Source organism: Medicago sativa, chromosome 1, assembly GCF_051527215.1.
Source record: "Medicago sativa cultivar Bolivia chromosome 1, Bolivia_mono, whole genome shotgun sequence".
Taxonomy (NCBI): domain Eukaryota; kingdom Viridiplantae; phylum Streptophyta; class Magnoliopsida; order Fabales; family Fabaceae; genus Medicago; species Medicago sativa.
The window spans coordinates 39,783,027-39,797,473 of record NC_140749.1 but is presented as its reverse complement, the minus strand read 5'-3'; the positions used below and the strand labels follow the sequence as shown (position 1 = coordinate 39,797,473).

Here is a 14,447-nt window from a genome sequence, read left to right as displayed (position 1 = left end):
GAGTAACTCTTTCCACCAATAAGAGGCCAATCTAGACACCCCCATACCACCTCCTACCAACAAATTATTCACATGCGTACCATATCTCGCCTTCAACACCTCTTTCCAAAAAGACGGATCTCTATCAATCAACCTCCAACGCCACTTAGCTAAGAGGCTAATATTCATGATACGAATGTCCTTAACCCCCAAACCCCCGTTTTCTTTACTTTGGCACACCGTCTCCCATTTCACCCAACTAATTTTCTTGCCTCCTCCCACACCTCCCCATAAGAATTCTCTTTGGATACCCACAATCCTTCTCCAAACTTGAACCGGAAGCTTCAAGAATGACAAATAAAAAATAGGAATCGCGTTAAGGACCGAATTTAAAATGACAATTCTTCCTCCAAAGCTAATGTGCTTATGACCCCACGTGTTCAACTTACCACTAAGGTTCTCCACCAATGGCTCCCAAGTAGACATACTCCTAGCATTAGCACCTACCGAAAGACCCAAATACTTGAAAGGTATTTTCCCTTCACTACAATTCAAGAAATTACAAGCCATATCCATGAAACCACCATCCACATTTACCCCTATCAACGAGCTCTTAGGGTGTGTTTGGTTTAGAAGAGAAGTTGTGAAGAGAGAAATAGGTAAGAGAGAAGTTGTGAAGAGAGAAAAAGGTGAGAAATAGAGTAGATTTGATGGGTTGTTTGGTATAAGAGAAAGAAGAGAGAAATAGAAGAGAAAGAGATGCTACTTTTTTTGAAAAGACAAAAATACCCTTGAATTAAAACTAAAATATAATTTATTACGTTTAGTTAAATTAATTTATTGGTTCTATATAATTAATTTTTTTAGGATATAATTAAATTATTATTAACTGATGTAATTATTAATATACTTTAATTCAATCTTTGACAAAATTAGTTTATTTATTTTTAATATAATTTAATTTAACAATTTAATTTAAAGTATATTATATATTTTCGAAACACAAATTTGAGAGCAACTCTGTCATGTTGCTGGTCTAGCCTCATTTATTTTATTTTTTTTATAATACACAAGCAAAGTTTTCTTTTTTCTGTATTTGTTGCAACAAAAAAAATGGGCTTGGCATGTTTATCCAAAAATTTATTGAAAAGAATTAAAATTGCATAAGTATGAATTTGCAGGGGCATAAAGGTGCATTTGCTATCTCCACGTCACTCCCCTGCATTTCTTCCCTTAATTGAAGAGAAACAAAAGGGTGGTAGGGCCCACATGTTTTTATTCTCTCTTCACAAACTCTTTGCTCTCCAAACAAGAGAAGTTTGGTACTTCTCTCCTATTTCTCTCTTCACTAACTCTCTCTTCTTTAACTCTCTCCAACCAAACAGACTGTTAAAGAAATTAATCCGAAGCCCCGACACCATTTCAAAACCTCTAAGGATGGATTTCAAAGCCCAAAGATTGTCCACCGTTGGCTTCCCAATACAAAGAGTATCATCGGCGTATTGTAGATGAGAAACCACCAAGGCTCCGTTACCAAGCGAGAATCCTTCAAACAATTTACGAACCACCGCACTTCTCATCAACCCACTAAAGCCTTCCGCCACCAACAAAAACAAAAACGGAGCTAACGGATCCCCTTGCTTGAGACCACGCTGGATACAAATTTCCTCCGTGGGGCTACCATTAACAAGAATTGACATAGATCCACCAAACACACAAGCCTTCATCCAACCAATCCACTTCTCACACATACCTACCCTCCTCATCATATATTCCAAAAAACCCCAATCCACCGAATCATAAGCCTTCTCGAAATCAACCTTGAAGATAAGACATTCCTTCTTATATTTCTTGGCATAATCCACCAATTCATTAACCACCAAGACCCCATCCACCAAATGTCTACCTTTAAGGAATGCCGATTGAGATGTCGAAATAATAGAATTCATCACACCCGCAAGTCTTCTAGCCAAAACCTTTGCTAATAATTTATATAAGCAACCTAGCAAGGATATAGGCCTAAAATCTTTCAACTCCAATGGGGATGATACTTTCGGAATAAGAGTAACAAAAAAAGACAACATACACTTCGGCAATGTTTCGTTAGCATGGAATTGGTCAAACATGATTCTAACCTCATCTTTTAACAAATACCAAAATTCTTTGAAGAAGGCAAAGTTAAAACCATCCGGTCCCGGACTCTTGTCACCGTCACTATCCCTCACCACCTCTTCCATCTCCAACAAGGAGAAAGGAGCTACCAAAAGACCATTGTCGGCCTCATTCAAACTCCTAAAATCCACCCCATCCAACCTCGACCTTTCCCACCTTTCCTCCGTAAAGTGATCCGTAAAATAATTAACAACTTTTCTACGAACCTCCAACGGAGACACCACCCAACTATCCCCTTCCTTGAGAGCTTTTATAGAATTTCTACTTTTTCTCAATTTGATGCATTTATGGAAAAATTTGGAGTTTGCATCTCCCTCCTTTAGCACCTTGATCGCGATCTTTGTGCTAGCAAGGCATCCTTTGCTTTAAGGATTTTCCAAAGATCCTCAAACTTAGCTTTCCGAAGTACTACTTCCCTCTCGGTTAACTCCCCATTCTCTCCCTTTTCATCAAGATCCTTAATCTCTTCCACCAATTTCTCCACTCTCTCTTCCATACCACCATATTCCACCTTATTCCACTCCTTTAAAGTAAATTTAAGGGTCTTCAATTTTTCTTTTAAGACAAAACTCATCCACCCGAAAATATTTTGGTTCCTCCAAGCCTCCTCGACTACCCTTTTGAACTCTCCATTTTGAAGCCAAAAATTATTGAAGCGAAAAGGCGTTGGACCCCAACTCCATCCTCCATTACGAAGCACTAGAGGGCAATGGTCGGAAACATCCCTTGGCAACACCCAAAGAGCATTATCCCCCCAAACATGGTTCCACTCTTCCGAGACAAGCATCCTATCAATCCTACTCATCGATCTCCCATTAGGATGATACCATGTAAATCTACGCCCCAACACATTTAGATCCTCCAACTCCATATCTCCTAAGAAGGAATTAAAGAGAAACATCTCCAAAATTTTCGCCGGAGATGCTTCCACATTAACCCCTCTCCTCTCATCCCTTCTTCTAACCACATTGAAATCTCCGAGAACACACCAAGCTCCACCCTCCCTACTTTGTCGCTCACCAATGAGATTCTCCCATAAGCATCTCTTTGTCGGCAAGTCACATTTAGAATAAACGTTTACCACGGTACAACGGGTTTTCTCCACCCCCCACTCCAAATTGACCCCTACATACCCTTCCCCTTGAAAAGAAGCGACCAAAGTAGCGCTAGATTTCCTCCAAATGGAAAGGATGCCACCACTACTCCCCTCCGAGGCCCTATACACCCAATCACAATCTTCACTCCCCCAAATAGAAAAACAAAGAGAAGGAGTTACCTCAAGAAGCTTAGTTTCTTGTACCGCCAAAAAGTCAATATTATTTAACCGAATGTGCTCACGTAATTTATTCTTCTTCACTCTACCACCTAGCCCTCTTATATTAAAGGTTGATATAATCATTTAAACAACCTTACACCCTCCTTAGTAGCCTTGAATTTCACCGCCTTATCTTCCATCTCCACAAGCTTATCAATAATATTTCCTTCCTTCATAGTATGGGAAACCCCCGCCACTTTTTGGGTGACTAGTTCCTTTTTTGCCGCCAAGACTTTTAATTGCTTCCTTCTAACGCCCTCATCCCCATAGAAGGAATTAACCTCCGCTTCTTTGTTGGTTGGGAACAAAATATCAATGTCGGATCCTTGAGGATTTCTCAAATCCAACGATTTCGCTCTACCTCCTCCCCTTCCAACACCCCCAAACTAGCCTACCTCCTCACTCCAACCTTCCTCCCTACCCTCCGGAAAAGACACCGCCCTTCTATGCGTCGAGCAACCTTGATATCTCCCTTTCCCGGCTTTTGGAGTGCCCTCAAAGTGTTCCTCAAGAACCAGTCCCGAATGCTTCTTTGCCAAGGAAATGGATTTTTTCTTCTTCCTATTTTTTTGTCTCGATTTCAAAATCCTCCGCACCTCCCCCTCCGAAACTTCAATGGAATCACTAAAATCCGACACTTCAGACTCCTCCAAAAAAATCTGATATGTTGGTTCACCGGACCTCTCCCCTTCATCACAGAATTAGAATGCACCACTGCGCCATCCTCAATTATCTGCTCAATCTGATTGTCAACCGGCACATAATTAAAAGAATTCAACTGGGGAGAATTTGCAGAAGATAAATCCTCCATCTCCTGTACCCCCTTCCATTACTACTACCAGCATGAAAGCCATCTACAAACTGGGCCTTTGCAGCCTCCAGCCCACCAACTAACACATGGCCCTCACCCGACCCCACCATCTCAGAAATTCTGGCAGGCTCACCTCCCAACTGTGGCGCGTGGGAACCAGATGCGGGCTGCTCCCCCACTTGCTGAGCGCGTGTGAGGCAAAGGTCAAGACCTTGCTCACGCCATTCAAAGCAGCTTTCCCCAAGTCAACTTCAAATCTTACACACTTTTCCACCTCTTCTCTTCTCAAGTCAAGTCTATACCCCCTAACTGCCAAGTGTCCATCTAAGATTGGATCTTTTGAAAATACCTCCCTTGTTTGGGATTGGCCAGGCTGACATACATCAAAAGATTCTGGCTGCACATCCCTAATATCTCCTGTCCCCTTAAGCTCATGCCTCAACGTTAAACCCAAGTGGGACCCATCCTGAAGCTCTTCCTGGACCCCAGGTAGACCCTCCTCCTCTGGGAAGCACCCAACCTCCTCCCCCAGTACCTCACCCTCACGAGAGCTTGCAGAAGACACCTCCTCAAAGATCTCCTCCCTCCTCTCCGATGGCCGCCGCATAACCTGAAAATTAAATTCCAGTATTTTTAAATATCTTCTAAATTTCAAAAAAAATCTAAATGTCTTTTCTGCTTTTTTATTTTATTTTTCGAAAAAAATAATCTGATTTTTTGTTATTTTTAAATTTTTTTAAAAAATCAATCTTTTATTTTTTAAAAAAAATAATCTGATTTTTTTTTTATTTTTAAAAGATTTTCAGTTTTTAATTTTTATTATTAAAATGATTTAATGATGTGGTATGTATATACACACATGTCATGCGAAATTTTTTTTTCCAGATTTTTAATTTTTCAGTATTTTTTTCATTATTTTCAATTTTTATTAATTTTCCAGCATTTTTTTTAAAAAAATAATTATTTTTTTAAATTTTCCAGATTTTATTTTTTATTTTTAAAATTTTTACAGGAGGAAAACTGGAACTCGCCTAAATTACAAGGGGGTAAAGACATAAAAAAAATGACAAATGCCACGTGTACCCTATAAAAAAATAAAAAATAAAATTAATTATACAGTCAGCACGCCACGTCAGCAGAAAAGGGTGACTCAACGCACTACGTCACGCCACGTCATCAGCTGGGGGTCCAATATTCGACCAGGGGGTTTTCGACGGAATCTTCATATTTCAGGGTTGGAATCGAAAGAATCTTTTTTACAGGGGGGAAAACCGGAACTCGCCTATATTACAAGGGGGTAAATACATATTAACCTTTAACATACTTACAAATATTTAGATAAAGAAATAAATAATGCTGCAATTACAAATTTGAAAGAGGTCTATATAAAAGGGGGGAAAACTCAAATCAATCATATTCAGTTATGCTAGAAAAATTAATAAATGGATCACAAAGCATGGTAATAGAAATTTGGGACGTATAATCCTTGCGTGCATAACTCAGTTGGTATGAATATTACAGTATACATGGGTCTGGATCGAAACCCAGAATTCTAAAGTTATTCACCTTAAGAGGTGAATTTCTAGCCACTAAGCTACTTGGCACAAAATAAATAAAACTTTGGGACGTACATTTATTGCATGGTTCTCCTACTGTAGCACTGCTGCGGACTATCCTATGCTGAACTTTCTCAAGTTTAACAATGACAGTCCTTCATTTAGATGATGATGATGTGGAACATAATTTGCAAAATATAACTGCTCCTACTCAAATAGGAAGAAATTATGCATGTCCTCGAGAAGTCACATGAAATCAGTGTCTCTGAAATCATTAAAATAATGGCAATTTTGGCTGCAATAGAAGTTTCCAAATCCAATTGGTAGACTTCAATTTAAATCATCTTTTCAAGAGCTTTAGGACATCTCCAACCAAATGCAGTGATCCAGTGACAAGAACCTACAACCATTGGTAAGAAATGGCTCTCAGCACAAACGTTTTATAGAGAAAGGAATGCAGTAAGATAGAGAAAAAAGTAATAATAATAACACAAATACTTATGTCCCGTAAGTACAACTCAAATGGTAATAGGATGGGATATTTGATATGTCGGAACGCAGGTTTGAACAAGCAATTTCTCACTTTTCAGCACTTATTGTGTGTGAGTTTCGCCGTTATGCTCTTTAGAACCAAAAAAAATAACACATACTTTTATATACCCCATCAATGTTGATGCCTGGCAATACGACTCAGGAGAAGGAAAGCAATTGAATGGTGAAAGGAAAACATAATTCTCCATATAGAAAAGGCAGTTTGGCTACAGGTCAACCAAATTAATACACTCACCGGGGTTTCAACACAGTTAACGGTGAATGGCAAAAACTGACTTCAATGAACATGATGATAGAACTAAAGAAGAGATGTTGCATACCAAAGAAAGGTTTTTTTTTTTTTTTTTTTTTTTTTGTTGACGTTCAAAGAAAGGTTGCAAAAGGGTGTTCTTGATTAATGGTTTTTACTAGAATGCACTCGGTTAAAGAGAAAAATTTGAGGTTCAGCACCATGTAAGTGTCCATTGATCAACTAAGTCAACATAAGAATAAAGTACCCGTCCACATTACTCACCTGAAGTCTTGTTGATGGGTGTTCTTTGACGCAATCCCTCAACCATTTTATTGTCAATGGCAATGAAGGTATTACTGCACTGCATGGAAAATCGTTCTGGGAAGGACCTCCCTTTGAAGCATTATCATATAGAAATTCATGAGGTGGTAACATCAGCTTGCTCTCTATCTTCAAATCCTTGTCAAGCAAAGTGGTCATTTCTGGAAATAAACAAAACAATGTGCAGGTCAGAAGAGAAATCAAGCTTTGTTACTACTATTAAGTCTTCTAAGGTAGTATCTTCAACTGAAATTAAGGAATTCTGCTACGGGTTTTCAAAATAGTTTCATCAGACAATCCATTATCAGTACATTCATCGTTATCTAGACAAAATCCAAAGTCTGATGATTAATGACATTAGTGACCGTTACTGAACTTTAAAACTTATATCGAGTCCAGAAAGATCCAAAACAATATCTCATCTTTTGGTTAAATTTAAATGAGAAAATACTTTCCATTTTAGCTACATGAAAGACAATATAACTACGACAATCTTAACGACATCATTGTGATGAGTGACACAGAATATTACAAGCTGGAAAGATAGGACGTACCCTTCCCATGCATAATCTTCTCCCATATTCTTTGAAGGTTAAATTGCCATGATAGGTCTATCCCACTGAGATCAGAAGGAATAACTGATGCACCAGAAGTAACCTTAGTGTACTTTGACATACTCGGAACAAAAAGTGCTCTTGAGAAATGAATACCTAAGCAACGCTTCAATACATTAGTACAATGCTACAATTAGACATGAATCAATAATTATGAGATATCAAAGTAAGAAAATATATAAAACGGTCAGGACACCATTCCTTGTTTTATTATTTCTTTCTGATTCAAACCAGAACCAACACAGCAAACACTTAACAATGGTACGAAAAATGTGTATTATTTCTGAAATGAGGTAATTATAGTAGAATGGTATCCCTAAAATCACCGAGTTACAGTCCTATAGGAACTGCTGCCTATCCATAACAACATAAATGTTTTCCAAAAGATACCCCACGCATTCAGCCTATTTGCTAACTGCAACCACACAATTCAACAAGAAACTTTCTCTATCTTTCTCGCTGTCAGTGTCAGCTCACTATTCCACACTGTCCCCTTATTTTACCAAGTGTAGACTGTCAAGACCTTAGGCCTACGTGCCAAATGATGAATCATCTTCCCTTTTGGTGCGAAAGACTCAATTTATGCCCTACCATTTTCCAGCAGATTAACTAGCCGTTTAATGAAGAATACACTGCAAATGCATTTCTCTACCATATGTCAAGAGGGTCAACTCATGTCACTGATTTATGGTATCGCATCTATTCATTTATCCTTATATCATGTCCGTAAATATTAAATTATATATACAATCAAGAAAAAGTCGAGCTTAATGAAAATAGCTTTTCTGACCGAAAGTCAAAATAAAAAAGTACCAGGTTAACTGAAGTAGGAATACCTGACGAAGCACATTTGTTCACTAACTGTGGAAGCAAAATTTTGGGATTTCTCACATCTAAGCAATTGAATAGAAGAATCTACAGTTAATCAATGATGAACGTCAGGAGGCAATTGATACTGGATTAGATTAGCAAATGCAATTCATATGGTACTCCAATTCACAATTTCAAGAGGGACAATCCTAGCATTTTACTAACAAATTGGGAAATATTGAAAAAAGGATAGAAAATAAATTATTTTAGCAACACCTACCTGCCTACAAGATTTTTCAAATGTCCCCAAGGTCTTGCTCTCATGTAGAAAGGGACCATTTTCTGATGATTCCTCTGCATTTACTACACCAATAGACGAGTGCGATCGATATTTATATCCCTTTGCGGCATTAGAGAACCACTTTGCACATGCATCCATGCTCTCTGGACTATGAGCTCCGTCCAAATAAAATATCAACTCTCCGCCACAATTTTCAGACATAATCTCTGAGCAGTCAGAATATAGAGAAGAGTCACAAACAATCTGAGACCTCCCAGAAAAATTGGCAGTTGAAAGACCTCTAATAAATTCATCTGGCAAATTAGAATCCTGAAAATCCTAATATACAGTTAAAAACTATGGTCAAAGGGGCATACAATGAAAAAAGAGAAAGGCCAACACAGCTTCGATATTAGAGCATCAAACAATGAAAAAAGGGAGGGTGGAATATTCTTTATGGAAAAATTATTATATGCATACGCACATGAAGTGAGAAAGAAAATACTGGCTAATCCGCCCAAAAGCATTAAAATGTAATTAAACATTTCAATGTCTGGAAAATAATTAAACTTAAAGCATAACAACAAGGGATCATTTTAACAAATTCTCATATATAACGCGTCATTACTGATATTATAATTATAATTATTTCCATTTAAGTATATTTTAATGAATTATGACCAACAAGGCTTAGCAAAATATTTACATAGATGCATGCATGAACTAAGAGAAGAATTTTAACTGACGTTTTGACAAACTTTTTCCCAATTTCCTGTTCTCTGAAGCCAGCATCTAGAGAGTGAGACTGCAAGAGCAGCATTATATAGTTGGTGATCACCAGATAAACAGAACTTTAATCCCTTCATTTGTTTACAATCTAAAGGCTCAGTAACTTCCAGTGGAACCTGCAGCCATTTAAAACAGGCAAAGAATTATTGGCATGCTTGTCCGATTAATGACCTATATTTCCTACTAAACTAGAGCTCTCAAATACACGAAGTAACTAGGCACACTCATAACTGAAAGACCATGATAGATAACCTATCAGACAGTCAGACCAAACCTAATTAAGAAATTTCATAAAAAGTTAATTTTTTATTTTTTTTATTTTAATTTTAACTATAGAATCAATCTAAAATTTGACTAGATTACAAAAAGCTTGTCCTTCAAAACAGCTAGGTATGGTTAGAACAAGTGGCTTCTTTATGTCTTTATTTGAATAAAAACATAATTTAATACTCACTTTATTTTTCAATGGAATACCATGAGTTCAAAACGAGGGACCGTCGTAAATTTATCATAGTTAGGATTGAGAAAAATGATTACCATGAGTTCTTTGGCCCTCTCAAGGATAACATCCATTGCTTCAGGAAGTTGGGGTACTGTGAAGGCAGGAACTTTAGGCTTCATGAACAGGGAAGACATCAATTCTTTAGAAGATAAGAAAAAACAATGGCGGGGAGAAGAGGCTTTCAATTAGATAAATTGGAAACATAAGTATTATACCAAGAAACCTATCTTTACATATAAATCAATGTGCAAGTTTGGTTGCTATAATAGAATTTTCATACCTTAAAAATCCCTGTCTTGTGTGATGCTATCTGTCCGAGAGTATCCCCTGCAGGATTTAATCATTTTACATACCACTTTTTTCGTATTGTGGTCAATTCAGTGCTATTGAAAAAAATCCACAAAATTTTGAAGTATATAATGAAAATTTCCTTGGATGATAGACTGTGATTGTCAAAGCAGATATATTTTAATCTCTTTCTGATCAAATCAAATGTAAAACAACAGAAAAAAGCTCAGAAAGTATAAGACATACACACCTAATATCTCAGTATGATCCATCCCCAATGAAGTAATGCCGCAGACAGTAGGCTCTTTAATCTTTACATTCATAGTCACTCTTTTAGTGTTCTTTTCCCTTTCCTTGAGCGTTGGTGTCGTAAACATTAAAAGTAAAGTGAGATTGTGAGAGTTTGGAGAAGTGAGTAAGAAGAGCAATTAAAACATATACTTGGAGGGACTTTCATGACTAAAAGAAATAAAAGGGAAAAAAAACATAGTCATTTGGATGAAAAGCTAGTCGAGGTAAGGGCACCTATCCATTTTTAGATATATTTAAATTGATATGTATAATTGCTCCGTCTTTTCATACGTGATTGATGATGCTTAATTTTCAAGGTGAATAAATGATTATATATGTGTAGTCTTTAATGCATGAGATGAATTGTTTACATATGCTTTTGAGATATGTAAGTTGTTGCATTACCATATAAGGGGAATCGTATGCTCATGCATTTCAACGTGGCCACCAGAGAGGAGTCACGAGGTGCACACCGGAGAGGTGGCACGGGGTGCGTTTTTAAACCACCTTATCCCGTAGTGGATCATTGAGTTTGATAGATGAGTAGATACTCATCTCCTTAGTGGAGTTGCCACAACCCTCTGCATAGCGGTATTAATTCCGGAATCATTTGCATGTGATGTCCTGTGATAGGCTTCACACTCATGTAGAGTGTGCATTTTTAGGCTAAATGTGCATTGTTATAGTTTATATGTTGAATGTTTATTTTAAAGCCATTCACGTGCCTACATGCAATGCATGTTGTATTTCTGTAATTATGTTGTTTTTAGATCGTGACCCTCTACATTAATTCGTGGATCGGGCTTTGCCCCACATCCAAATGGGGAGTCGTTAAGCGGGAGTAACAAAGACTTTGGAGGAGTAACAGTTTGGGAAGTCAAGCTTGAGGTCATCAGTAGGTCTCAAACCAAGTCATAACAGTTTAGAGTTAAGGATCAGCTTTAGGATTCTTTTTAATTTTTAGTTAATACTTTTGTTAGGAAACTTTCCCTCTGCGTAGGGATGTAAGTGTGTCTTGTAAATTAATCAGTTGTCATACAAAGCTCTATATAACTCTGACGTTCATTTTGAAAAGGAACCTTTAATTTATTTTGTTAATAAAAGTTTATAACTTGTGATTAAAAAGGTTTAACACTATATTCTTTCATTTAAAAAAAAAAAAATAAACAGACACAATTTTTGGTGCTGAAATAAGTTTCGAGTCTTCGAGAGAGTCATTTACATAAAAACATGCATAGTAATTAAAATAAATTAGAAAATTATGTTGAGATTAAGTGTTATCCTCTTATTTTTAGTTTATTTTAGTTTAAATATAACTATAAAATATAACTATAACTAAAATAAATTAGAAAATTATGTTGAGATTAAGCTTTATCCTCTTATTTTTAGTTTATTTTAGTTTAAATATAACTATAAAATATAACTATAACACTATGTAAAAGTTCATGCAAAAATTTTCTGAGTTTATTTTATCTTTGTAAATGTTTAGACATTTTTAAACGTCAAAACGCACCCCAATTATTTTAAAACCACCTTATCTCGTAGTGGATCATTGAGTCTGATAGATGAGTAGATACTCATCTCCTTAGTGGCGCGGCCACAACCCTCTGCAGAACGGTATTAATTTCGGAATCATATGCATCGACATATAGGCATTGCATTAGGAATCGAGTCTTAATAATTTTTATTAATCTTAATTTCTACTTGTTTGCATACGTGGGTTGAAATGAGATCTTTAATCCACGTATAATGTTTGCTCTGTTTCCTGTATATTTGTTATTTTCGGATTGGTGACCCTTTCAGCGGATGTGTGGGCTATACGCCATTAGATTATGACGATTCCAAAGGGAGACAAGCTACCACGGCAGAAGATGACGATTCCACCTCCCCAGATGAGTGGACTATTTCATCTTAATGATTTGACCCAACCGCATGATAGATCACATTTACGGATAACGTACTCAAGACCACTCAAATTGTCAGTAGAGAGAAAGCCTTAAGGATAATGTCATTGGTGGGTCCGATAACCATGTTTCTTTATTTTAGATTAGATCATCTTAGGAGTCCTTTTAATTTTAGGTAACAACTATGTAAGGATTCCTTTTTATTTTAGTTAATACTTTGGTTAGGAAATTATCCCTCTGCGTAGGATAGAAAGATATTAACTATCGGGATTAACATAGTATTGGGGAAGCATGAGATACTTTAACTTTAAAAAGGAGATATCCAAGGAGATGATCGGACTCGAGAGAGAGAACCATAGCATAGTTATTTAGCCTAAAAAAAGTAGAAAATAAGACTGTTAAAAATTGTAAGGACTCGATTCCTAATGCAATGCCTATATGCTGATGCATATGATTCCGGAATTAATACCGCTCCGGAATTAATGAGACCGAAGCAAATAGAGGGAGATGATCAAACTTAATAGAGAGCAAGAAAATACGACTTGATAATTTTCTATCCAAGAGACCATAATTTTGAGGATTAAGAATAAGGCCAGGATTTATTGTTACTATTATTATTTATTTTATTTGTTTAGATAAAAGCTAACAATATTATAAGTTTTCTTTTTCTGAAATAAATTAACATTTCAAAATAACATTTGATTAAGATAAATTTCTAACTTTGATCAAGGTTATCTTATTTTAAACCAGTCTTGAATTATAATAATTCTTAACGTATTCGCCTCAATATAAGGGGAATCGTATGCTCATGTATTTCATAGTAAACGTGGCCACCAGAGAGGAGTCATGAGGTGCACACCGGAGAGGTTGCACGGGATGCGTTTTGAAACCACCTTATCCCGTAGTGGATCATTGAGTCTGATAGATGGGTAGATATTCATCTCCTTAGTGGCGCGGCGACAACCCTCTGCGGAGCGGTGATAATTCCGGAATCATTTGCATGTGTATAGAGCTTTACATGAAAGTTTAAAAATTTACATGACATGATTACATCCCTACGCAGAGGGAGGATTTCCTTTCAAAAGTACCATCCAAAATTAAAAGACTACTAAGCTGATCTTTTACTCTAAAATTGAGAAAGTTGGGTATTAGACCCTTTAATGACATTAAACTAAAATATGGCTCCCTACTAACTATATGGTTGGTTGCGAGTACGTTACCCCTAACTGTGACCCATCATGAGGTAGGGTCAAATCCCCAAGACATCGAAGTCCAAATACCAAGGAAGCTGAACTTCGTCGCCTCCGATGGAAGCATCTCGAGATTCCATGGTGCCGTCAAGATCTATGGCATATAGCCCGCACATCCACTGAAAGGGTCACCAATCCAAAAATAACAAATATACAAGAAGCATAAACAGAGAAAACATTATACATGGATTAAAGATCCCATTTTAACCCATGTCTAGAAACAAGTTGAGAGATTAAGATTATTAAATTTATTAAGACACGATTCCTAATGCAATGCCTATATGTCGATGCATATGATTCTGGAATTAATACCGCTCCGCAGAGGGTTGTGGCAACTCCACAAAGGAGATGAGTATCTACTCATCTATTAGACTCAATGATCCACTACGGGATAAGGTGGTTTTAAAACGCACCCCGTGCCACCTCTCCGGTGCGCACCTCGTGACTCCTCTCTGGTGGTCACGTTACTATGAAATGCATGAGCACACAATTCCCCTTATATGCATAAGCATTTCTAATCATATTATCATCATATATAATTCATTAATCTCAAGAGTATAACTTGCATTTGTAAACATTTACTCACTTTGACAACTAGACATTCTCAAACATGTAACCAAATACGGAGAAATTACAAACATAAATATCATTTGATTTTTATTGGAAAATATCTAAAAATAGAAAGGTGCCCTTACCTCGACTAGCTTTTCATCCAAACAAATTTGACCTTGTCCCTTTTATATCTTTTAGTCATGAAAGTCCCTCCAAGTAAATGTTTTAA

General features: G+C 36.8%; 1 protein-coding gene across 7 annotated transcripts; it reads right to left on the bottom strand.

Annotated features, from left to right (window-relative positions):
- Nucleotides 1-5,642: 5,642 nt before the first annotated feature.
- On the bottom strand, nt 5,643-11,508 carry LOC146954885 (folylpolyglutamate synthase-like). Of its 7 annotated transcripts, none has more exons than XM_085718869.1 (9): nt 10,472-11,508; nt 10,214-10,260; nt 9,969-10,046; nt 9,389-9,547; nt 8,643-8,972; nt 8,389-8,467; nt 7,493-7,648; nt 6,900-7,099; nt 5,643-6,233 (listed from the first exon to the last, which is right to left on the bottom strand). In XM_085718869.1, exons 1-9 carry the CDS (start codon nt 10,596-10,598, stop codon nt 6,174-6,176), a joined length of 1,236 nt encoding a protein of 411 aa, XP_085574995.1. In that variant the 5' UTR covers nt 10,599-11,508; the 3' UTR covers nt 5,643-6,173. The 7 variants fall into 7 exon arrangements, with proteins under 7 accessions (XP_085574995.1, XP_085575019.1, XP_085574992.1 ...); XM_085718893.1 differs by having other exon boundaries at nt 9,969-10,024; XM_085718866.1 differs by having other exon boundaries at nt 8,643-8,981; nt 10,472-10,706.
- Between the last annotated feature and the right edge of the window lie 2,939 nt (nt 11,509-14,447).